Source organism: Pimephales promelas, chromosome 17 (assembly GCF_988280905.1).
Source record: "Pimephales promelas chromosome 17, fPimPro1.hap1.1, whole genome shotgun sequence".
NCBI classification, from domain to species: domain Eukaryota; kingdom Metazoa; phylum Chordata; class Actinopteri; order Cypriniformes; family Leuciscidae; genus Pimephales; species Pimephales promelas.
The window spans coordinates 25,163,090-25,190,174 of NC_142785.1; the positions used below are offsets into that span (position 1 = coordinate 25,163,090).

General features: G+C 38.0%; 1 protein-coding gene across 3 annotated transcripts in view; it reads left to right on the forward strand.

Moving 5' to 3' along the window:
* Positions 1-27,085, forward strand: part of ankfn1a (ankyrin repeat and fibronectin type III domain containing 1a) — an 80,208-nt gene that overhangs the window by 29,169 nt on the left and 23,954 nt on the right. For 2 of the 3 annotated variants that reach the window (XM_039665108.2, XM_039665110.2), the window contains 7 exons: positions 5,470-5,507; positions 14,372-14,500; positions 16,079-16,271; positions 18,424-18,634; positions 24,764-24,958; positions 26,164-26,277; positions 26,670-26,767. In XM_039665108.2, the coding sequence (XP_039521042.2) occupies positions 5,470-5,507; positions 14,372-14,500; positions 16,079-16,271; positions 18,424-18,634; positions 24,764-24,958; positions 26,164-26,277; positions 26,670-26,767 (978 nt within the window). The remainder of the gene's footprint in view (positions 1-5,469; positions 5,508-14,371; positions 14,501-16,078; positions 16,272-18,423; positions 18,635-24,763; positions 24,959-26,163; positions 26,278-26,669; positions 26,768-27,085) is intronic. The other variant, XM_039665111.2, reaches the window with a different exon arrangement.

Consider the following 27,085-nt stretch of genomic DNA (forward strand, 5'->3'; position numbering starts at 1 on the left):
ACTTCAGTGAGTGGACCAAGTTCACCGGCATTTTGCCACATTGAATATACTTTGTCTTCAAATGTCTTCACTTTTGATCAATTTGATGTTTTGAAGAAACAACATAATATAATTTTACTGACCCTAAACTTTTGAACCGTAGTAAATATATATTATGTTTATATTTAAAAAAATGTATTTACACATTCAATATTAGCTCGTAGTGTAGCAAATTATTTCAAAAGAGTAGCTTTTACTGTAGCTTCAGTATCTTGTAGCTGGAGAAGCAACAGTTTCCATCACATTTTGTTCTCAATGCTCATGTGAAAATCAACTGCGATGCACCAGTGGAGAGATTTACTATGCTTGTTTGATATTGTGGAAAGGAGAATTTCTGTGCTTTTTATTTGACATGTTTATGAAGGGAAATGGTCAAAGCCATCTATCTCGGTCCGGAGTCTTCACTTGTAAGCTCACAAGACCAGATGTGTGTCCATCCAAGCAGATATTTCAGGCTGGTGAATGCTTCCGTTTCCTGTCTGTCAGTGTGTGAGATTCTAATGTGAGAGTGTTTGCTCCCAGCATTTATCTGTCTACCGTATGCACAGCTGCGACCTGTTTTTCTGCTGTGTGCCAGGATAGTGGAGGTGTCAGTTTTAGTACGAGCTTTTAGACTCTTGGTTTATAGCTGATGCCTCCTGAATAAATGTGTAGAGGTGTAATTCGAACTTTTACACATTATATGAATGAATGAACTCTGTTTGTGCTGATTTGATGCTGTTAGTGATTTGAAGTTTCGTTCAATCTTCAGACTTGTCACTTGTTTGTTGACACTCGACACTTGGTTGTTTACATTTGAGTTTATAATTCGAATGTCTTGTTTTCTTTAGAGGTGAATTATCCATTCTCGATTTCAGTATAAAGGTCACGTAATGGCGTTCAGAAAACCCACATTTACATTCTTTTAACATTGAAAAATGCACATACAGTAATCATTACCAGCCTTGAAATAGAAACCGTTTCTAAAATACTGTCCCTGTCTATCATCACGTTTCACTAACGTGGCTGGTTAGGACAAAAACTCGGATTAACATGGGAAAGATACCTTTTATCATGTGATGTGGATGTGTTTTGTAACAAACTTTTATTAGAGCAGTGCACCTTGAATGTCTGTTCTGCATCAGACAGAAAGACAAAAGCAGTGTATTGTCTTGGTCTCTGTTCATGTTTTAAAGCAATTAAAGCCTTTCCAGGCTCATTTTACTCCCACAGATTGACAGCTGTCGGCCCTGAACTGTTGTATTAGCCCAGAAGGTCTACTGACATTAAAAAAAACAGGCGCAGACAGGAGCAGCCCTGTGTCGCGTTCCCGATCGAGCTGCTTGAGTGTGACATTTCACCAAAATCAACAAGCTGTCGATAGCAATTTTCTCGATTAGAAATCTCAAAGCGCAGGTCTGCTGGCATTTGCTGCTCTTGGACATTTTCACACAGTTCAAGATTGTTCTGTCATTTTTACTGGGTTTTGTTTGATCTGGTTGTTCAAGTCAAAAACATGGCCTTGCTGAGTAAGATTAAAGGCCCTTTATGGCAAGTCCATAGAAAACAATATGAGATGAGAGGGAAACATATATTTCAATGCTTTTGCATTCTTACGCTAAAAAAAAACCTTCGCTCGAGAATCCTTTGCGTTCCCTCGTAAAAACTTGTGATTGCAAGCATATTGAGTTAAGGACCCATCAGCCTGCGCCATATAGATTTTCATGTGTTGTTTAGGAGGAAAAGGTTAAACATCTAACCTGCCAGAATGGGTAGTTTGTTATGGAATTGTCTGAGAATTGGATGTCAGTTTGTTTCACACAATTACACTCTTAATGAGCATAGTCATTTATCTCCAGCAGATCTCATCAAGACTCTATGCAAGCAGAAAAGACACATTCATGTGGGACACTCAGTCCCTCTTGGGTATTTTCACGACTCTTCGCGCTATGAGCTTTGTTAGGAAATATGATTTCAGTCACAGACGCTGCTGTGTTTGGAATAGAACATCATGTACCACACACTGTGGCAAATGTGTCATCCTCAAAATGGATTCAGCTTGTTTTGAACATCACAGTTACGTGAGTCACATCATATTTGGCAAAGGAGGTTCAAGGCTATCTAAAGGATACCTCTAAATTCAACCCAAACTCAAAATAATACAACACAAAATTAACCATTGGTCTAATAACACATTGGTATCTAGTCAACCGTTCTCTGAGATTTGTTTTCATGATAATCGAATGTATCGAAGTAGTTTATCTCTAACGTTAGTATATAGGGAATAGAGTAATGAAAAATAAAAATCGCTATTTAATACCACTAACAAGGCTCAAAATAGTGCCACACTAACACAGTAGCATAATGAGGGTCCCTACATGCAAACCGAAGCATTGAGAACTTCTCGTTAATGCAATTATCTAATCAACCAATCACATGGCAGATGCTTCAGTGTTTTTAGGGGTGTGGTCCTGCTCAAGATAATCTCCTGACTGAATGTCAGAATTGGAAAGAAAAAAAGAAGAAAGGTGATTTAAGCAATTTTGAGCATGGCATGGTTGTTGCTGCCAGATGGGCTGGTCTGAGTATTTCACAATCTGCTCAGTTACTGGGATTTTCACGCACAACCATTTCTAAGGTTTACAAAGAATGGTGTGAAAAGGGAAAAACATCCAGTATGCGGCAGTCCTGTGGGCGAAAATGCCTTGTTGATGCTAGAGGTCAGAGGAGAATGGAGATTCAAGCTGATAGAAGAGCAACTTTGACTGAAATAACCACTCGTTACAACCGAGGTATGCAGCAAAGCATTTGTGAAGCCACAACCCGCACAACCTTGAGGCGGATGGGCTACAACAGCAGAAGACACCATTGGGTACCACTCATCTCCACTACAAATAGGAAAAAGAGGCTACAATTTGCAAGAGCTCACCAAAATTGGACAGTTGAAGACTGGAAAAATGTTGCCTGGTGTGAGTCTTGCTCATTGATTTGCATGAATGACAGAAAAACCTCTTGCCCTCCCTTTCAACAGACTTTGCAGACTTAAACAAATATAATTCATGCATTTCCATGTAATTAGATTTCACAAACGTAATTCCGATCGATTCCAGCTCACTTGTCACATTGTTTGTGGTTTGACTGGTAAAGACTCTTTTTCAAAGATGGCTCCTGCCTGGATACCTGAAGTCGACTGTTTTTATAAAATATTTCCTTAATAAAATCTGTACACTTACAAAGTTCTCAATGTTTTGGTTTGCATGCAGGGACCCTCATTATGCTACTGTGTTGGTGTGGGGCTACTTCGAGCCGTGTTTGTGGTATTAACTAGCGATTTTTATTTTTCATTACTCTATGCCCTATATACTAGATTTATAAGCTAAACAGTTTTTAGAGATAAAACTCTTTATATTCGATTATCATGAAAACAAATCAAGTACCAATGTTAGCAGTATTATTAGACCAAACACTCTTAGAAGGAATGGTTCTATTTAGAACCAGAAATGGTTCCATCCCCCTCTTCATATATGGAACTCCAAAATGGTTCGATAATCGATATAGAACCATTTTTTTTTGGTAAAAGGTTCTATTGGCCAAGTATGGAACCCCAGGGTTCTATATAGAACCCAGAGGAACCCTTTTTTAAGAGTGTATAGAACATTTTAGGGGTTCCAAATATGTAGCGCTGACTGAACCTTTTAAGATTCTATATAGAACCTTTTCTTCTAAGAGTGAAGGTTCATTTTGCGCCTGAGTTGTCCCTTAACATTTTGCCGCTTTTAAACTGGAGAGCTGTCTGGACAGTGTAGCAAGTGTATTTTCTCTTTTCTTTTTTTAATCAATATGATATAATCGTGTTATTTGTTGTGCAGGTATTGAGTATTTTTAATAATTACTGGCAAAAGTACATCATTTCAGGAATTTGTTCTCAGGCTCTCCAGGTCTACAGATTATTATTTCATTATTGCTAATTTCTTTTTTTTTGGCTATTTAAAGGCTGATTGCCTTGCGCTCCTGTTTCCACTAATTAAGGACTCATTTTTTGAGAATTAACTTTAAATTAACTTTTTAAGAACAAATTATGCATTTAAACCTGAAACGAAGAAGCAAAGTCTCCCCTCTGTGATTGAGAGTATTCATCTTCAATTTGACTTTTTTACAATTTCTGGGTATAGAACACCATTTACCTCACACTTCCCCCCAGCACCCAATAGTTTACCATTTAATTTTAAAACTTGACATATTTGTGCGAATATTAATTCTCTCTAAACTCCTCAGAAATGTCAACAAATCCACAGGTGTCATGATGGTTTCAGTTTTAATCCTGCCTAAAACGGCTCTCTCACAAACATTGAATATTTCAGCAATTTTGAGATTCAGAGGTGACTAAATGAGGTGATGGGTTGTTTGCTTTGTAATTAATTCCCATCTGTTTTATGAATTTATGCAGATTTGTGGATTTTTACTACACAACATGAATTTCATAATGTTCTCATCTATCTTTATATCATAAGCTCTTTATAAAAACCTGAAAACATAAGAATCGTAAACAGCTTTTATCTGCAGTTGGACTTGGTAAGTGAAACAAACGGTTTATACATTATTCCATTAAGTTCTCATATGTTTTGGTTTGTTTTTAGTGTTGTATTGGTGATTATTTGTACATCAAAAATGTTTGCCTCCCTTTTCTCCTCTGAAGAAACTCCCCTGCTGTGTTTATTATTACATAAAATGCCAAAGGCTTATGAAGAACATAAAGTACTGTACGCTGCAATAGGTCAAGCACGATTGTACAAATACAATTTGCTTTCTTCACCTGTAATAATACTTATGATACACTTTGCTTCAGCTGAGTTTCATGTATTGGTAGCTGATGTGGACAATGCATGACGTTTGATGTCAGATGAAAGAATATGCATATCTACAGAATAGGTCATTTTCAAAACAAATTTTTGAAAGTTGCTATGACAACAGTGAGGCTGCCATTCCCAACCGTGTGGACAGTTTCTGGTAACAGAAATGCTTTGGTGTCTGCATTGATTATACTGTAATTATAAAATTGAATATTTCTATTTGGCATTGTGTTAGTAGAGCGTGTTAATATCATTAACTCGCCTTACGTAAGCAACGAGGGGCCACACAATTTTACATCTGTTTTACGCATTGGTTTGTCTTCTGTGGAATTCTAGATCAGGCACTTTATTTCATGCATTTTTGTCGTGTTGCATTAATTTGACTTACGGTTAATACAATACTTAATACTTAGTAACATCTGATTGATTTTCTAAGCAAAATCCTAAAAAAAAGACATTCCCAATTTTTTTGGAAAAAGGTTTGAAATGTTTGACTTTTCAAATAGAATGCTTTATAATGGATAATTAATCTTATTATCAAGATTAATGTTAATATAAATAATGTTCAAAATTCTACCTTTTTGTTTATTTAATTTTGCAGAGTCTTGGAGCCACTGGCAGATACGAAACCCATAAAAAGTAAGTGGTTTATTTTAAATACTCTACCTTCCTAAAACTTGCCAGAAATGAAAAGGGAAACGATGAAGACAATGAACAGATGTTGAACTAATTATGGTTGGTGCTATCAAATATTATATTGTTAACAAACCCAGAAATATGATGGTGTTTCAGTGTATAGTGTAACTACAGATGCCTCATGAGCTTGATATGAACTCTTTTATTATTATTAAATATTATTATTATTATTACTTTTTTTTCAAGGCAATAAAAACTCTGTATTTCTGGTTTGTGCGGGTTCCTATTCAGAACTAAGATATCAGAAGGTCTTGTTATCTGTCCACTTTATAACTGCTATGCTTTGTGCTTCTTATCAATATGATATCCTTGGTGATTCAAACTACAATTTTTCATCCGAAACAAATGCACAGATGAGCTAGTTTCTAGGCTATAGGTTGTCCAATCATTATATCAATCCATGGGGGGTTTGTTAAGAGATAGACGCCATCACTCAGAAGCAGCCAATATCCGATTGTATGCTTTATTATTAGATAAAATGCATAATTTGCTCTTTTGGTCACATGCTTAGATGTACTTTTATGAAGGTTTGCTTTGTGACATCTCAACTTGACTTAATTATCTGCAACATTTAATGTTTGAAAATGTATTCATTCATCTGTTGCTGTTCATTTATGAGCAATGACAGCTCAAATGGTGAATGGTACCATATTGTGATACCAACGTCTCGACACAACAATACATTTCTACAACCAGAAGAGCCTCTTATGAGGTTTTTAAGTCAGTCAGTTTGTCAGTTTGTTTGAGTAAAAGTGTGTTTTCATGCACACTTCTAATAGGTGCAGAGGGAAACTGTTTCCCTCTGAATGCTTCCCTCTTGGTGAGAAACCGTGCTGCCTGCAGTCTGAATCAGTGGAGCCCATGCTATCCATTAAGAAATATGGCACTAGTTGTGTTGCCATGGAGATCAACTCAATTGAAGCTGCGTTTAAGCCTCAGGAAGACATAATCGAGTGCTTTGTCTTTCATTCCAGAGATACGCACTGCAACAGTGTGGTGGTGGTGATATGTTGTTTTTCCAATTTAATAATTTCAATGATTTAAACTTTTTTATAAAGATACTTTTAGTTTATCTGATGTTGCAATATTCCATCATGTGCATTGTGCATGCATGGCAGCAGTTGTAGTAGTGTAAAAATACAAAAAAAGGCTGCAAGTTCTGATATTTATGTGATAGTTGACATAAAAAAAAGGAAAAATCTGTTATCTACTCATCCTCAAGTCTTTTCAAATCCAAAACCATTTGACTTGGTCAAGTGGTTTTGGACCAAGACACACACACACACCCTTATGGATCGCAAAAGTAGTAGTTTAACAGAATGCTTGAGCTACTCTCTTCCATAAAATGAATGTGAATAGGGACTACAGACTGCCAAGCTTCAAAAAGCACCATAAAAGCCTCATAAAGTAGTCTACGCAACTTATGCAATTTATTTCTAGACTTCTGAAGCCACAGACTGAAAAGTCATTATTCAGTGGAAATCTAGCTTGACAGCTGTGGTCACCATTGACTTGCATTGCATGGACAAGAGCAGCTTGAACTCTTCTTGTGTTCCATGGAGAAAATACTGTCATACTGTTTTTTCAAAAAAAAAACATCGGAGCGAGTAAATACTGACAATATTTAATTGCAATGCACATCATTATTTTCTTTCTTTAAAAATTCACTCGTCAAATTCTTCTCCCACTTGCAACATCTCTTTTCTTCTCTTCACCATGAGAATGAGACAAGCTGTTACGCACAAAATCGTATACAAATAGCAAATGACAACTCGATGATCAAATCATTTACAAAACGAAAATGTACGATTTACAAAATCAAGTCCTGCCCTAAATGTTTTTCTTGTTTGAGAAGTCGTTTCACTTGCATATACAACACAATTGCGAAGAAAAGACTATCGCAACTTTCGCGTTATGCCAACTTTAATACCAATCTCGAACTGAGCCTGAAGTCTGTCATTATTTTGAACTTTATTTTGACCAAACATGAAAAAAAAAAAATCAACGTGATGTTTAGAATGCTTATGCATGAGCAGAGATCCAACATATAGCGCAGCTGCACCTCGGTTGAGCTGAGTTCGATTTCTGTCTCGACGTCCTTTGCTGATCCCGTTTCCCCTCTCTCTGCCCTTGCTTTCCTTTCTGAACTAATCCAATAAAGGCATAAAAGGCCAAAAGTATAACTTAAAAAACGAACAGCAGATGGCTTCACAGACAAAAATAGTTTGAACGTCAGAATCGCCTATTGGATTCCTATGAACAATGATAACATCAGGATTGATTTGTGATATGCTTTCAAGCAGGATTGATTTGGCTCAGTTCTCACTGATTGATGTGATTGACCGCTCATGAAACAGGAGACTGTAAAGTGACACTATATCGCTTTTGATGTCTGAATTTTGTGGCACAAAAAAAGAAGTCCAGTTTTTTTCTCAGGATAAGTTGTACTTTCAACTGACAGAGAATTCTCTGGATTATAGTTTTGCACTCTAAACAATGCTGGGTTGTTTTAACCCAGATTTGGGTAAAATATGGACAAACCCAAATGTTGGGTTAAAAAATGTCATTTAAAATTTGAACCCAACTTGACCCAAATTTGGGTTGAAACAACCCAGCATCTTTTAGAGTGTGCTGAATGAGGTTGATTCACACCAGTCTGGGACACAGAAATCCATGTTGCCCACACATACAGGTAACACTCGAGTTTGAGGAGGGTTATGTAAAGATCTCTATAATGTTTATATAAGCTTTATATGACACTTGACTTTATTCTGAGTCCTTAATCGTGTGCCAATAGTTTAGTTGCAATAAAAAATCACAGTTGCAGTTTGATGAACTAAAGTTTTAGCAAATTGTGTTTCTTGTCAACTAGTGCCCAATTAGTGGGTGGCTTCAATTTGAAATTACTTTAAAGGGATCTGTCACACGTCGTCATTTACTCACTCTCGTCTCATGTCGTTCCAGAACTGATTATTTGGTTTCCAACCATCTTTTAATATATTTCATGTGCAGCAAAAGCAAGAAATGCAAACAGGTTTGAAGTTGGAACAACATGAGGGTGAGGGAATTATGAGAAATGGTGAGGGAATTTCGGGTTGACTATTCATTTAAAGTACTCAAACATTTGATTCGTATTACATTGCAATTGAACATCATTTGTTTATAAAATCTCACAACCAGTTCTGCTTCTTCACTCTCCGAGTTCCTGGAGCATGATTTTGGCTCTGTCTAGTATCCACTTCCCACTTTTTCTGTTCATTGGTGCTAGTAGCTGTTTCAAAACTAATCACCATCCTACATATGGTATGCTCTTGGCCCGAGGAATCGGCGAATGTTATCGTGGATTTGACTGGCAGTAAACAGAGGTTTTTTTTAAGTTTTTGAACGAAATGCTAATAGAAACCAAGCCTTCAAGCCCATGCCCCTGATGAGATGTGTGTCTCAGAGCAGTTGTAGTGGCCTTTGTTTTGCCTGCCATGCAAATGGAACACTTAGCCTTGAGCTGGAGAAAGGAGCTGCACACAAAAGCCTGCTGAGAAGAGAATGCTTGCTCTTTCACGCCGTCGTGACTTGGTTTACTGTCTTCTGATTGGCTGCGTGCTCGCCCATCTCACAGCCCCCCTTCAGTACTGTAGGTTTCTTCTCGTCTTTCCGTGAGTCAAGAAATATCTGGAAGCAGCTGTAATGTGAGATGAAGATCAAGTTGGAGATGACATGATTTTAGAAGTGGTTTTGTGATAACTACTACTTAACGTGAAATACCATGATTACTCATCAAGATGTTTCTGCTTCAAGCAATAGAAACAGAGAAAAGGTGTCTTTTTTTATCTCCTTTTGATATCCTCCATCTATATCACTGGTTCTACCTGTTTTCACACCCTCCTTTTGTATTTTTAGTCATCCTACACCTGTGCTTATAGAGTATACTATTACTAGCTGTCCTGGTTTCCTCATTGTTTCTTTCTAGTATTACTTTTGACTTCCTCTTGACTTTAGAAATAAACTAAGCCTTTTTTTAATGCAGCCACTACATGTTGACAGAGTTATTTGTCTTGCTTTTTTAAATTTGTTTCTTTTTCCCAATGCTGCCAAACATGATAAATTGAGTTTATAAAGCATAATGTTGCAAGGAGGAATTTCTGCAATAGCACTGCACAAAAGTACTGTAGCAGTAAAGCTCAAGAAATACTAATTAATTCATTTATTTACTTTGCCATGGGCTGAGTTGGTCCACAATGATGCTGTATTGTTTTTTTCCTAATACCCTTTCAATGATTTTTACTGATCGGAACCGATGGCATGGACGTCTCGCTGTACCATTAGTGTCAGTTCTTATTAAGCCTGTGGTCCCCTGATTGCTCACATGCAAGACGATGAGAGCTTTGCCTTTAAGCTGCAGCCATGGAAACATCTATACACTCACCTAAATGATTATTAGGAACTCCATACAAATGCTGTGTTTGACCCCCTTTCGCCTTCAGAACTGCCTTAATTCTACGTGGCATTGATTCAACAAGGTGCTGAAAGCATTCTTTAGAAATGTTGGCCCATATTGATAGGACAGCATCTTGCAGTTGATGGAGATTTGTGGGATGCACATCCAGGGCACGAAGCTCCCGTTCCACCACATCCCAAAGATGCTCTATTGGGTTGAGATCTGGTGACTGTGTGGGCTATTTTAGTACAGTGAACTCATTGTCATGTTCAAGAAACCAATTTGAAATGATTAGAGCTTTGTAACATGGTGCATTATCCTGCTGGAAGTAGCCATCGGAGGATGGGTACATGGTGGCCATAAGGGGATGGACATGGCCAATTGGCACTAAGGTGCCTAAAGTGTGCCAAGAAAACATCCCCCACACCATTACACCACCACCACCAGCCTGCACAGTGGTAACAAGGCATGATGGATCCATGTTCTCATTCTGTTTACGCCAAATTCTGACTGACCATCTGAATGTCTCAACAGAAATCGAGACTCATCAGACCAGGCAACATTTTTCCAGTCTTCAACTGTCCAATTTTGGTGAGCTCTTGCAAATTGTAGCCTCTTTTTCTTATTTGTAGAGGAGTTGAGTGGTACCCAGTGGGGTCTTCTGCTGTTGTAGTCCATCTGCCTCAAGGTTGTGCGTGTTGTGGCTTCACAAATGCTTTGCTGCATACCTCGGTTGTAACGAGTGGTTATTTCAGTCAAAGTTGCTCTTCTATCAGCTTGAATCAGTCGGCCCATTCTCCTCTGACCTCTAGCTTCAACAAGACATTTTCGCCCACAGGACTGCCGCATACTGGATGGTTTTCCCTTTTCACACCATTCTTTGTAAACCCTAGAAATGTTTGTGACATTCAGTTTGGAGTTCAGGAGATTGTCCTGACCAGGACCACAACCCTAAATGCATTGAAGTAACTGCCATGTGACTGGTTGATTAGATAATTTGAGAAATTGAACAGGTGTTCTTAATAATCCCTTAGGTGAGTGTATTTACATCAGTGTTCAAATTTGGTTATTAATTTGTTTATGTCTTCATTCACATATGTGGCATTTGATTGTATCAGGAAAAGAGAAATATTGTAGACACAGCATTTCATGATGATTTCAATTTATTTTGTGTCTAAAAATGAGCATGAAATATTAACGTTGTTCATTAGGCACTAAGGTAACTTTTTTTTGTATCCGATTAGCACAACTTAATAAAATAATCAGTTGTTTTGGAGAGAGAGGTTGAAGAACTAAGTAAATTGTAGCATCTGTGGCCGCATGTCACATGTTTTATGTTAGATGATCAATTGAAGCTGACTTAATGTTGGCATATGGGTAATTTTATAATTGCCAGTACATTTGATGTCCATTTTTTTCTGCTTTTTCCAGTTATTTTTAAAAATATTTTAATAATATGTTACTCATTGTCATGGGTCGCAAGATGTTAAAGGCCGTAACTATAATTATATTTCCTCTGAAAAGTGTCTTAAAATCATTAGTCAGTGTATTATTTTATAATGTATCATTGTGTAATAAAAATATTTTATTTTACTTTTCTTTTGGTAATATTTCATTTATTGTATTTATAAAAGCACTAAATAGTCATAAAAATCGTGTCCATAATTTTGGCGCCAATTCTGTTACCGTACTAACAGCCTTTAAATTGGCGGAATAATCTCCCACAGCTAAGATACAGGAAATGATGCCACTTTATATATATATATATGTGTGTGTGTGTGTGTGTGTGTGTGTGTAGTAGAATTGTCAGTAACAGAGCTGACAAACAATACTATAAAAGATATAAAGTTGTTTTCGTTATAAAAAAAAGGAAGTAATTTGTGTTTGGCAAGCACTGAATTTCTTTTAGTTCTGTTTTCTTTAACTTTATGCCATGCAAAATGTATCTCCATTTATAGAACCCTTTTCTATCATTTTCTAACTATTTCTTTGAGTTCTCTTTCCCTTCTTAGAATTAACACGGGACTGCATTTATGAGGTTACACTGTTTTGTCTCTCAGCTTTTAGTCCATGTGGTCATGAATCATCTTCTCTTATTTCCTTAAATTTGTCTTTATCTCCAGCTGGAATAGTTGGGTAACATACAACATCCCTCAACGAGGGGATTTATCACCATCGTTCTACAGCTATGGCCATTAGCACTTTTGTGTTGTGAACATTTTGCATGAAAAACAAAAAACAAAAAACAAATGGTCTGAGCTATTCTCTGATAAATTAAAGCATTCACTAATGTGCAAGTAGGTGGAGAGATAATAAGGTATATTAGTATAATATTCATTTTTCCCAAGGGGCCCAATTCACACCATGTCACGACTGTGGACAGAGTAGAATTATAATGAATCTGAACACATCCTCTCACAGTAAAACTTGTTTTTTTTTGTAGTTTTATTCAAATGTCATCTTCAAAAGCTAATATTACTTCTAAAACACTTCGAAGAAAACCTCAGCCAGTTAATGGAACTGTAATTTTCCATTGGCCATAGGAGACAATAAAAATCAGGACATGCTTTTGTGCACGAGGGCACTAAACACACAGTCAAGCATTCCAGCTATTAAGTCAGTATTAATGGGTTAAAAGCATTTCATGCTGTGATTGAGCACTCATTATCAATATTGCTTTAAAACCTAAGGGTCTTTACAAATACATAGACAAACACATTTTTTTTCCCGTTCTGATCATTATTATAACAACATCGACAACAAGGCGAAACCAGGACATCTTCAAGTTTGAATATGCTCCAGTTAAGTTGAGCATTATGTATTTTTCCCTCTAGGACTTTAGTGCATCTTATATTAAAGACTTCGACTAGCCACAACTAAGTTTTTATCAGATTTGTGATTCATGTTTATTGGCTCGGTTCCAAAACCCATTGAACTGCCTCATTGCTGCCTACATGGGAACTTAAAGGAGCATTTCACCTCATACCTCATAAGTGGCTGATTTGAAACATTCTACATGACAGCTTTTTTATAGAATTATATAAGAGAGGTAAATAAAATGTAAAAACTTTACAATAAGCTTTCATAGTTAACTACTTTATTTAACATAGCCTAAGAATGAACAATACTTACAGCATGTATTTATCGTAATGTTAATTTCATTATTAAAATCAAATGTTGTGTTTGTTAACATTTTTTAATGAACTATCAACTGACATGGACAAAAAATGAACAGCTGGATTTTAACATTAACAAAGATTAATAAATACTGTAAGCTCGTTGTTAGTTCATGTTACTTAATACATTAACTGTTAACAAATGAGACTTTATTATAAAGTGTTACTAATAAAATGAGCATTTTTATAATGTTGATATTAAACAATATGAAATTAAATACTAAAGTATTTATAATTTATATAAGTAACATTTATTTAATTGAAGCTGTGTTTAATGCTGGCATATTGAGTGGCTTTAATAAAGAACACAACGCTAAATCTCTAAGCCAAATACTGTTACCTTACCGCCATTTTCAACTTACATTTTTCCATTACCTTTTTATTTATGTTTTTTTTCCAAACTTAAAAGTAAAAGTGTATTTATAACTGTTAATAGTCGATGCAGTCTTGGTAGTCGGCTCGGTTTAGGTATGGGGGTCTATGACCTGTGGATCCATCTTTTGTTTCCAAGAATCTGATGAAAAACTCAGTGGTGGCTAGTTGAGCTCAATAACAAATGCACCCAGAGGGGAAGAAACATAATCTTTATAATTATGCTGCCTACCCTTTGGAACAGCCCTCATGTGCTGTTTTAAAAAAACTGTGTAGGTAGACAACTAAATGGGGCTTGAAATAACAAATGGGTGTCGAATCACCTGTGGATCCATCTCATGTCCACTCCTGACTGTCAGAACAGCAGAGTGTGGTGGTGTTGAGGGATTAGATGCTTGTTTCTGCTGATAAGAGGGAGAATGAAACAACTGGAGTGATTATGAGAAAATAACAACAGGTCCCCCCCCCCCCCCCCCCCTCAACATCTCTCGCACAGTGTGCTTTGGGCATGCTCAGTGGAATCTCGCTTTAAACGCCCGTGCGCTTTTGTTGTCTGTGTCGCTCATCCTAGTGCCTGCAGAATGCCCCTCTCTCCACCTCCCTTTCTCTCTTACTCCCTCCCCCCCTCCATCTCCTCTCCTCTTTCCTCTCACCGCACATTAGCCTGCCAACACCGCGGCGAGATGCGCGTGAAGAGGAGAGCTCCGGTGAACACCTGGTACTCCGGGCAACTCCAGAGCATGGGTGTCTGTTTTGATCTTTTCCCTCTTCCCGTGCCCTGAAAGCGACTCTTTCCCACATCTTACTGGACTTTCTGTCATCAGATCTGAGAGTAGGATCTCCCGACTGGCTCAGAGACTCAACCAGAGGCAGAGCGATGCTGCCTTGATTAAGGATTTCAGACCCCTCTTGCTGCTCTCAAGCTCTCCAGGGAGCTCCCAGAGTCTGGACAGGTGAGTTCAGCATCTCTTTCGCTCTCACTGTACTCTCGTCCATCTCTCGCCAAGTGTACTCACAGTACGATTCCTCACTCCAGTGTTGCTAAAATTATCCATCACCCCCCTGCTGTTTCCCACAGGTGTTCCTCAGTCATAGTGGCAGCAGCCTTTTCCCTTTTTTTTAATGGCTTAATTGGATTCAAGGCATAACACTAGCGCACCGCTCCGATTCGACCACTCACTTTGCTTGCTCAATTACTCACTGGTGTCAGAGGCTTCACTCTAGCACCGCAGAGTGCGTTATTATTAGTGCTATGAGTGGGTGTTTGCACGCTCCAAACAGTGCACAAGGAGAAAAAAAAAACAGGACACTGCCTTAATGTCATGTCTGACAGGATTATAGACCGCTGTGATGAGAAATACCACATAGATGCCCTACGGTTTCACAGCTTTTAAGGAGAATGTCAATTAAGGACAATTTTGATGTTTGCTCTTTTTTTTTGTTGAAGAATACAGGCAAATATTCTCATATTTGTTTTCACACATCAACAAAATTTTTGTGCACTCATGCCCTTGTTCAGCATGTTCAGACAGTGTGTACTCGTGCCAGATGCTTTGACAAATTTGAGAGATATTTTTTAGGAATTTATATGAACTGAATGAGATTGATGAGTGATGAAGGTGCTACTTGTCTATTTGCGTCCTTTTTTGATGCTTCAAAACAACGATTAACTAAGGCTTTGCTCTTTTAAGGTGTGTTTTTCTTTTTATTAGGAAACTTAACTGCTACTATAAATTCATTGTCTGGGTTTACTTCTATTCTTGGCTCAGAATTAATTGAATTACTGCAGGATTTCATTGTACTATACGGACAGTGAGGATATCCTTGACAACTAGACTATGTTGATGTGGAGTGAGAGACAGTCTGCCTATCATTTTTCATAAAATTGTCTGCTACTGTTTAGGCGATATCTTTTTTTGATGTTGACTATTAATGGCTTGAAATTTATACTGTAATATTATTACAATTTAAAATAATCTGTTTTAATATAGCAGTCAGTCTTCAGTTTCACGCGATCCTTCAGAAATCATTCTAATATGCTGATTTGCTGCTCAAAAAACATTTCCTAATATTATCAATGTTGAAAACTGTTGATAATATTTTTGTAGAAACTGATAACATTTTTTTTTTGGAAATCAAAGTTCAAAAGAACAGCATTTGAAATTATTTTGTAACATAAATGTCTGCCACTTTTAATTTAATGCATCCTGACCAGTCTGAACCCAAACGAGTGCAGATATCAAACAGGTTCATTTACATGTTACATATTTGCCTTTTTCGTTTAAAAATAAAATACCAGTTCATCAGTATGCAGTTATTTTCCAGGTAGCTTTTGCTTGAGCTGAAGCATTAATGACTATCCAGTGGCCATCTGTCCCTGACCCAATACTGACTCAGATATTAGTCATAAAGTGCATACCGAAACACATGCTAAGAATTTATTTCGAGTGCAGACTCTTAACAACACTGATGCAACAGGCATCACACCTAAATGTGTTTTGTCTGTTCTCTTTCCCTTCTCGACTCCACAGGAACTTCTCCATTACTATGACACAACAGATGCAGAACCTGCAGCTGACGCAGAATAAGAAGGGGGCAGGTCCCGCCTCCCCCAGCGCTGCCAAGCGTCTCTACCGCAACCTCTCGGAGAAGTTCAAAGGGAGCCACTCCTCCTTCGAAGATGCCTACTTTTTTGGCCGATCCGACCGTATCCGCAAAGTATCTGTGAGTATTTTAAAAAAATTAATTGAGATTATTTTATAAACTGTATCTCTGGCTATTTTTTGCAATTTTTTTTTAATTTTTTATCAGGGGCAATGCACAAAATACATCAATGTTGCGAAAATATGTTTTGTACCAGTTAGCCGAAGCAAATTTTCATCCGCAATCCCTGGGCAGGTGCACACAAATTTTACAACATTACATTACAAAACAACTATCAGGCTACATATAATATTAGTCCAACAATGGTCATCTAAAAACAATCAGATGTTCAAGATGAGAGAACTAATCAAAAGACCATCTCTGCCCATAATATATACACTAAATGTGTTGATGCTGACATAGCTGGTTATCAAGGATATATATATGTACATGTATATAAAGAAAAATGGTTCAGATCTATAGACAGCTTTAAACTGTGAGTTTATTCCAATATTTAATGATTTTAAATGTATAAGCTGTCTATGCAAAGGCGAAGGATCTTTTCAGGATAGCAAAATTTCTGTGAACAGTGGATCGGGATGTTCGGTTCGTTTGTTCCGAATAAAGTTTTATGATTTTTTTTCATTGAGGGTGGAGCAATATTATTAACAATTTTAAAAACAGTTCTCAAATTTGTAAATTGAATTAGGGAGTCAAAACTTAATACTTTGTACTGTATTTTAGTAAAATATTTCAATGATTATAGCGAGGGGCTTTCTGTCAAGCACCTTTAACACCTGATTATAGACTGATCTGAGCGGTTTAAGTGTGGTCTCGTTGGCCTCAGACCAACAGGATAATCGATAAGTGATGTGAAAAGAAATCATGGCATTAAAATACATGAAAGTTGCCTCAATTCTCGGCATATTAAATGGAAATATTATATTTAATGGAGTTAGACATGTTTTTAAAACGTAACATTGATCTAGATATACACCTACAGTAAATATTTAGTCTCTTTCACAATGGTAATTTTTTGTCCATTAAAATAAATGTTAGGCATATCTTTAACTTTGTTTGACTTTGCGCAAAACAACAGTTTTTTAGCGTATTTAGAGTTAAGCAAGAAGATTTTAGCCAATTACTTATTTTGTCCAAAGCTGGGGACAATTTAAGTACTTGGCTAAAATCTTCTTGTTTAACACTAAATACTCAAAAAACTCTTGAAATGTATTTCGCTAAGTTAATTCAGCTTAAAAAACCCGAATGCATATTATCAATAATTCTAATTTGTCTTGTAGTAAAAGGCTAACATTAGCCGACATAAAAATTTATATGTAGAATCTTTTGATGTTAACATTCACTTGACCTTACGCATGACATGTTTTGAGCTGGAATGACATTTCGGGTGCTCGTGAGACCACCAGCGCCGTGATGTGCTCTCAGATCTTCCACAAATGTCACTGATTATATACAACTAGATCTAGCAATCATCTTGTTGACTCAAGTGCCCGAATACATCCCTCACCCTTGCTGCCTCTGTATGTTTTCACGCATGGATCAAACTCACAACTGACGAGGACAAGCTCTTATTATAATGTGTTGTTTTTGTAATATTTGCTTAAACTATCCCCATTTTATTTTTGACCTTTACTGCATTCTTTAAGGAACTAGAAATGTCTGTCCACCTTCTGGTGGATGCCTGGTTATCGATTTGTGCGGGTAATGGAAAGGCTGTAGGTCAAACCCATAAGCAGTTAAACACAGACAATCTGTGTCCTCGTTTTATGTTGTCTGTGCTGTTTGTAAGTGAAAATCTGTGTGTGTGTGTTTTCTCCAATCTCAGTTAACAGTTGTATGCAGAAAAATAGCTTGATTTTTCTGAAAACCATAAAAACGGCTATGTGGTGCATTGCAAAAAAACAAAACAAAATGTTCGTGCATCCTAATCAGTCTGTTTAATTGACTAAGAGACAGACAGGGGAGAATTCAAAATCTATTTGTAAAAGCAAATTCAGTGTCGGATGATCGATCGCCAGCTGATTTGGTACTCAAGAAACATTTCATATTATTATTAATAATGAAACCACAATACTTTTTTTCAGGATTCTTTGACGAATAGAAAGGTATAAAGAACAGCATTTATGTGAAAGGGAATTTTTGTGTGACAATGTAAAAGTATTTGATGTCACTTTTGACCTTGTGGGATTAATTGATTAATTTCTCCTCGCAGAACATTCAGAGCAGTGAGGCTCTGTTCGAGGCTGTTGAACAGCAGGACCTGGATGCTGTGCAGATCTTGCTGTTTCAGTACACAGCTGATGAACTGGACCTCAACACCCCTAACAGTGAAGGCCTGACACCTCTTGACATCTCCATCATGACCAACAACGTTCCCATAGCCAAGCTGTTGCTCAAAGCTGGAGGAAAGGAGAGCCCTCACTGTGAGTATGCATATTTACCAATGACAAGCATTAAACAGTCAATTTCCTCCATGTGTCTTAATACTGTAGCTTCTTGTGTCTGAAGTGTTTCCTTATTAAGGAGGCATTGAATGATTAGTTCCCCCTTCACACAGCGCGTTGATGGCGGGAAATTCCAGTTAAATTGCCAGAACGTCTTCTGTGTGAACGCAAACACGACCCGGGGTTGGGGATCTAGTAACATTGCCGTGTTCAGTCCCGGAACGCACGCTGTGTGAACAAAAGCCTTAATCAATGCCGTGTCGTAATGATGATGCTTAAGCCGGGATCGTTCGCCAGCATTTATGATCGAATCGGAGAAAAATGCGTGGCTCATGAGCAAACTTAAGACGCTGCTGAGACATTACATGTTACATCAATGTCACGTGTCTTTATGGGATTTTTATGGGTTGTGTGTGATCCGGAAAATCACTGGCAGTGTGAATGAACCAAAATCAAACAAACCTGGGTCAAATCCCTGGTCACTTTATTCGTGTATTTTCCAGAATCTCTGTGTGAAAGGGGCTCTTGATAATTTACTCACCTCAATGCCATCCAAGATGTTCATGTCTTTCTTTCTTCAGTGGAAATGAAATTAAGTTTTTGGAGGAAAAACATTTCTGGATTTTTCTCCACACAATAGAGTTTGTGGTTAAGTATATAAATGTTTGTTTGTTTTTTTTAAATGACCAATTGTTTCGCTAGATAAGACCCTATTCCTCAGCTGTGATCGTGCAGAGCCCTTTGAAGCTCTTCAAAGCCCTTTGAAACTGCATTGATTTGGACTTCAACAATTTGGTTACCATTGAAGTCCATTGTGTGATGAAAAATCCTGAAATGTTTTCCTCCAAAAACTTAATTTCTTTTCTACTGAAGAAAGAAAGACATGAACATCTTGGATGGAATTTGAGGTGAGTAAATTATCAGGAAATTGTCATTTTAAGGTGAAGTTTTAAGTTGGATTGGAGTAAATCTTTTAATTAATCTAATCTATTAAATTTGACATGGTAAATGCCAAAAAGTCAGTACAGTTATTGTCCTCACCACACATTTTAATAAAAACAAAACATCTGAAAATGCTAGCATTTCATTAGTTGAATATTTATTTAGAATGTATTATTATTATTATACTTGAGGTTCTGTCCCAACATTATATGTATGTAAATATAAAACAACACTGATAACGAAAATGTTTTGTATTTGCAATTTGGTCTCTAAATAATTCTATTTAAAAAAAAAAATGTTGGTACGGTACTGTACGGTACTGTATATATGCTATTATTTGTTTTGCCTGTCTGTCTTGTCCTCTGACCTAGTTTCTAGTTTGTTCGCTTGTTAGCTTTATTCAGTTCACCTGTTGTCCAATTAACTAACTCATTAGTTCCCTTTGTTTGGTCCATGCTTATAAGCCCTCAGTTCTCTTTTAGACTCATTAGTTCTCGTTTGTAGTAGTGTGGTTTTCTCCTGCGTTTATCCTGTTTCCTGAGAATTTGTGATTAAAATCTGTCTCCTGGAGTTATTCCTCGTCTCGTGAGAGTTTTTTATATCACGTTACGTAACAGAAGAATGAACTGAACCCGGTGAACTGCAGTTCAGCCTACACCATTGGCCCCGCTGAGGATGACAACGTTACCAGCCCCACTCCGAACACACGGCCAGAGTTCAACCATCCACCACCAGCAAACGACTGCACGGAGACGTTAGTGCTCACCGCAGACTGTGGGCACTGGCCTGCCGCGATGGACGAGCCCGAACCAGAAAAGAAATCGGAAGGGGTCATCACCCCAGAGCCCGCACGACAAATAGTGTCTGACCAGGTGCATGAACCGGCAACATCGTGCATAGCAGAGGGAGTATTAGTGGAGATTGATGGCTTGGAGGGAAGCCCCGCCCACAACCCCACTGCAGTGGATGCTATGGTTAGAATCTCTTGTGGTTATTTGAAGGAATAAATGGACAATTTCATTTAAGGGAGGATTTAATGTACTGATATGGGGAGATAAAACCTAATGTCCCTGAATCTGCAACGTTCCCTTTATATCCAGCGCCCCCTGTTTATTCTGAATGCCCACCAAACTATCCCCAGGCTCCGCCTCCAGCCTCTGTGCCCACCGCTCCACCACGGCCTGGTTCACCGGTTCTACCTCGAGCGCTCGTTGCCGCATTTCCACCTCCAGTGCAACCGTTTTGTGTGAGCTCTTCGGCTTATCTTCACTTGGGTCTCCATTGGTGGCTATATCTCCGTCGGTCATTCCATCAAGTCATCTCCACCATTGCTCCTCCTGCTGGTCCCTGGCTAATCGTCTGGCTCATCCTGCTCCTGGTTTCCCCGTTTCTCCTCACACCATCCACTCCCTCCACGTGGCTGTTGAATACTTGAATCTGATTGGTTGATGAACGTTCTAAGGTGTAGAATTGTTTTCATGGAAACGGACAGCTAAAGTACTTCCAGGCAGGTTTTGACTGCATTACTGCATGTCCATATCACTTCACCAAATGATTTCAGTCATTTCAAAGGTCTTTAAAGCCTACAACAGCACAAAAATCAAAACCCACTAAGACACTGACCAAGCAAATAAATATAGTCAACAATAGGATAAAAAACGACAAATTATTTCCATGTTTTGTTGCCACAAAATTACGATTTGTTATGTGCGGAAATCATATACTCTTTATCGGGCTCTCTCTCTCTCACTCAAATGCACATAAATGTGTTGTCGGTGCTGCTCTGACCATTTAATCAGTAAAATAGTTCGGTAACTATATTAGCACTGTTCTTAAAGTAGAGATGCTACTGTCGAACACTGTTGAGAGACGCACACTAACTCAGGTAATTCACACATGCTTAATCCCTCTTTCTCTGTTTCTCTCTCTCTGCATTAGGCCGTGTGTCCACCAAAGCGTTTTTATCCAGCTGAAAACGCTAGACGCTCTGCTGAAGACGCCGTGCTTTGGGCGCTTGAGAGCGTTTTGGCAGCGCAGCGTTTTTTCCGTTGAGACGTTTCGTTGCTATGATACAGAATATCCGCTGCAGTTTGAATGTTGTGGCAGTTGGTCGGTGTGGTATTAGTCCCGCCCCTCCTCCACTGTGATTGGACGGCTGGGTAAAAAGTGATAGTGATGAGCGCTGCGTTTTATCCAAAGTTGAACATTTTCCAACTCCCAGCGACCAGTAAAAAACGCTGGGCGCTCGGCGCTTCAGCGTGAAAAAAACGCTCAGTGCCTCGGTACGCTCATGGCGTTTAAAAAACGCGCCGCTCCCATTGAAAACAATTGAAAACATACGCCAGGCGCGTGGAAAAAATGCTTTGGTGGACACACGGCCTTAGTCTGCTATCAATGGCTCACCCCTCTGTTAGCTCTAAAATGACGTTTTAGAATTAGCAACGGAGGCATGGGTTAAGAAAGATGCGTAAGAAATTAGTCAGACACACAAAAACGGTTTAAGGACAAAAAGCAGATACATTTCTTGAAATACAACACCTGAACAATGAGTTGTGATAACCGGAGTATAAGTGGAATAATAGACTTTGTAGATTGCTACTTCTTTTGACTTGGGTTACTTATGCTTTGCTTATCCTCACATCTTCATCCCTAAGGAATAAACGTGCATTCTATGTGGTTACTTCACCATCAAAAGGTTATTCTTGCGTCACTCCCTTCTGTTTAGCTCTGGCAACCAAAAGCAGATGCTCTGTAATTGGACAAGCTGTTTAGAATGAAGCTGAAGATAAACAGACGGAGCCAGTGTGAGTGTTTGACACTTTGCTTTGGGGCTCAAGTAATAATCGCCTTTAGGTACAAATACTAGAATAAACTTTTCCATGAAAGCTGCCATAAGCACTCATAATTCTGGTTTAAACATCTAATGACATCTGTCGTAACCACTAATGAGACAAAATATTACGTTCATGTGATATTTTGGAAATAACAATGTGGAGTCTCACATACTGTACTGTATAATGAAATCATCATTGACATCATTCATTCATTTTAAGCTTACCAAACTATTTTTTGGGATAAGCTGAATGCGGTTATCAGGTGTCTGCACCCATTGCCCTTGGATTAATCAATAGCATATTCAGTCCCTGAGTCAACTGTAGAACAGGTGTTTCTTACCTTGAACACTATGGAGAAAAAAAAGTCCCTCCAGTCCAGAGTACTCAGACAACATTTGGCTTTTTCATGATTGCACTGAGCCCAAACAGGGAGCACTGTACTGCAGTCGGAGCGGGGCCGGGGTGGGCTAGACAGCACACGGCATCCCTCAGAAAAATCTTAACAAGGTTTGTCATTTAATAGTTTAACTTTTCCAATGATGCATGTAACGGGGGGCAATTATACTAAGTGATTTATTGTACCCGGGCTGCAGTAAAATTTCAAAACATTTCATCGTGGCACAATCCAATCCTTGTAAACAAACAGAAAATAAACATTGCCATATTTCCCCCTCCTGGGCTTTAGGCATTATATTTATGTCAGGCCAGAAGTGCCAAGTAAATCAATCAGCCAGACGCCTGACAGTTTGGAGGTCCGAACGAAGGCTTAAGTTAAAGCATGTTTATGGGCAGGGCTGGGGCCCGTAATGCCTAAATTTAGGGCCGTCCCAGAGCTCCGACAATGCCAACTGTGTGTGACAGCGCAATATCGCCCGACTCGCCCATTAATTTATAGTCTGTTCAATTAAACACGCATAGGAGCCAGATGTCAATCTTCAGAGCGCAGGAAATTGCACCTCAAGACTGCTAATATGGCTACCTTTTCCACTGCGCCGTGGACCCCCGTGTAAGAGCGTCTAAGTTAGGCCCCCTTTTTTCCGAGTTGACAACACACACTTTATCATCTCCCCTGGAGAGCTCCCGTCTCCAGAGGCTCGGGCTGGGCCAGTGAAAGAGGGTTTCTTCAGCCATATATTTATTTGTTTATTTTGCTGTCATGGTCTATGACTAAGGCTCTGAAAGAAAATGCAGCTGTATTCACGGCCTACGAGCAGGACTGGTCAGCCAGTATTCATTTTACCATGACAAATCTATACGGCCAAACACAGTCCTGTGTGTTCCAGACGACCGTCGAGTACATACATCCACACCTCTCCCCTCCACCCCACACGGCTGACTTCATTTGCCGCTATGCTGACACAAGCAGTGTGAGCCTGGAGATTTAATGGTAGTGTAATGGGCTTCCTGTCATTTCAATCATGACTTTTATTTTTGGTTTATGTAAGTTTGAGATACATTTGATCAGTCTGTTACTGCTGTCTTTTTTCACAGTGCAGTTTAGATCGTAAACAGTTTTGTAGATGAATGTACTTGAGGCCATCCAAAAGTAGGCAGTTGCGCACTGTACTACTTTTTTTTCATACAGTATTAACTGATATGTGCTTAATTTTGTTTTTTTTTTCAGTTATAGAGAGCAGTATTACATTTCCAGAATTAAAAACCCCATTCAATGCCCCGTTCATAGATTTAGCCTTAAAATGATTCTTAGCAATAAAATATGAACCCTTCAGGACAAAGCTGCCATAAATTCAGAGGTTGTTGAACACAATAGCCTTCTTTCAAAGAAATTCTGTGCTTTTGAACTTTCTTTTCAGCTAAGAATCCTGATAAAAGTGTACCACAAAAAATGTTAAGGAGCACAACTGCTTTCAGCATTGATAAAATTATTAAATGTTCAATTTATGAAGGCTTTATAAATGAATTTAAGTACATAGTACTTTTTTTTTTTTACATTTTGCTTCCAATTGAAGTTTGTAATGTTGTGATTCGTCTCTGAACTTTTAGGTTTGGTTCAAGGCAACTCCTTTTTGAAGAATATTTTTTACTTATACTTGTGGAAATTAACAGAAAAATTTCTTCCAGAACTAAGAGTGCTGTAAAAGTGGGACGACCATTGTTGGATGTGAATGTGGATCTTGAATGTGTCAATTATTTTCATTTCACCTTCATTAACCTTTTTAATTTTCTAGACGAAACCAGTTTGAAATAAGACATTGTGACTTTACACCTCACCTTTAAATGTTGATCTACTTTCTAAAGAAAAAAGAAGAAAATCACACTGATCGGAATAAATGAAAAGTCTCATTAACAGACCTCTCTGTGTTGTCTTCAGTTGTCAGTTTGGAAAGCAGAGATGCCCATCTCTCAGCGCTGGTGCAGGAAGCCCAAAGGAGAGCCAGCGAACTGTCCACCCAGGTAATGAGAGAGAGTCTCAGCCTGGAAACATCTGACAAGGAAAAACAGCTCAAAGCTTGGGAGTGGAGATGCAAACTCTACAAGCGCATGCGCACCGGATTCGAGCACGCACGTAAGTTTCTTCCAGTGCCTAACATTTCAAAAAAGGTCATTCATATGCTATGCTACAATGAAATACTCATCAAACTGGCCTTTAGTTTCAAACGGTCCTGTCTAATCTATCAGCATCTCAACCGAAAGGTAATCGATTCCCATATCGGCCCAACCTGTTCACTTTATTAGAATGATAAGACTCTGCAAGCAAGGCACTATGATTATTTGGTCCACAGATATTAATCTCAGGTTGACTGTCCTGAAATGACTGCAAACACACACAATAGTGTCCCTCTCACCCTCATGTTATATTGATTACTTGATATATCAGGCATTACGATGGCTTCTCTTTGTAAACAACCTCAAGTGAAGGCAGCCGTAATAAATCAACGATGTTTGGCCGCAGACGCTCTTATAGATTGCAGAGAAACTCTCACAGGTATCTATGAAAAGATTTCAGGAAACACGAGGGCACATTAGCTGTGCTGTGTGCTTTGAGTTACAAGTACAAACGAAGGTGCTAACAAGGAGATCAAGGCACATAAAACCTGCTGGTACATAAATAGAAATAAAAAATCTGCCAAATGACAGCTATCGATTCATGTCTGTAGGTTTATTAAATTTGTGTAATTTTTTTGTGAATATATACAACATGTTACAATATATACATCCCAAGACCTTGATTGTCTTGTTATCCAGTACAAATATCTAATACATATTAATATTAATTTAATTAAAAAAGAAACAAAATGACGATATTATGTCAAAAAGATTTTTTTTTACCCCATTAGCAGATATTTGTTCTTGTGATAAGCATAAATTTACATTATTGTAGGCAAAAAAAAATTGACAAATTTTACAGAAATTTTGCCATTTTTCTTCTTAAGTAAATATATCTTGATTCATGAATGTTTAGATATCTGTATTGGAAAACAAGACACAAATACTGAGTGAATGTGAGGTCACATTTCATTTCGACACAATATTTCATGCAAAAAAAGGTCTGTTGTCTATTATCAATAGTGTAGGGATGTACAAAGCACAGCTCACACAGCTCATACAGAAAGTACCGCCCCAAATACATGCCATTGATTGAGCTGGTGTTGCTGAGCGAGGGGAGAGATGCTCAAACAAAGCAGAACATGTTTTGATGTTAGCACATTTTACACTTGTTTTATTTGCTATGTGCAACGTGCTATGTGACCTTTGACATGGCTCTTTCAGGACCACCGGAGGCTCCGTTGACAGTGTGTCTGAGTGTGACCGGCAGCACATCTCTCACTGTTAGCTTTCAGGAACCTGCCAGCATGAACTCTGCTGTGGTGACCAAATACAAAGGTCAGTGCAGACTTGATGTGCATTTGTCTGTATTACATACACATACACATTGAGAAAGGTGTTTTATTTTATAGATCTCAATTTTTTTATTTTTTTATTATTACATTTTGCAACACAAAATACCACAATTACAAATTTCCTAGACCAAATAATTAGCTCAATTAAATCAATTAATTAAATTAGATTACATTAAAGAGAAGCAATGTTTTTATTAAGCAATAACACAATAAATTTCAACAGATGATAAAACACGTGATCAAGTCATATTTAGTTTTTTCTGTAACATCATCGTGGTCCTATTTCGGTCAGTCCCATTTGGTTTCTTTTGAATCCACTGTATTGATGTCCTCTGCTTTTTAATTCTGTATAATGTGTGATGACGTGCATTGCAGCTGAATGGAGCTGTCTGAAGGACTTCTCTTTATTAGCCGGAGAGCTGATCCTTGAGAATCTGCAGTCCCTAAAATACACAATTACCGGTCTCACCACGGTAAGCTGAAATCCTTGTGCAGCCTGTGAACCAGAGATAGACACTTTGATTCACATTCAAGTCTACCAGGAAAAAAAAACGTTTTCTCAGAATATCACATTGTCACATTGTATCACAATATCACATTCATTTACTGTACAGAAAGAAAACTTGCCTAAATATTTTTCTTTTAGATAGAAAAGCACCTTATTGTATTAGTAAATAATGAATACACTATTCATATACTATATACATGTTTTAAAAGTATTAGGGATAAATTAGAAATGATCCTTTTATATTCTTTATATATTTTAATGTAAGCCTCATATTCTTTCTTTT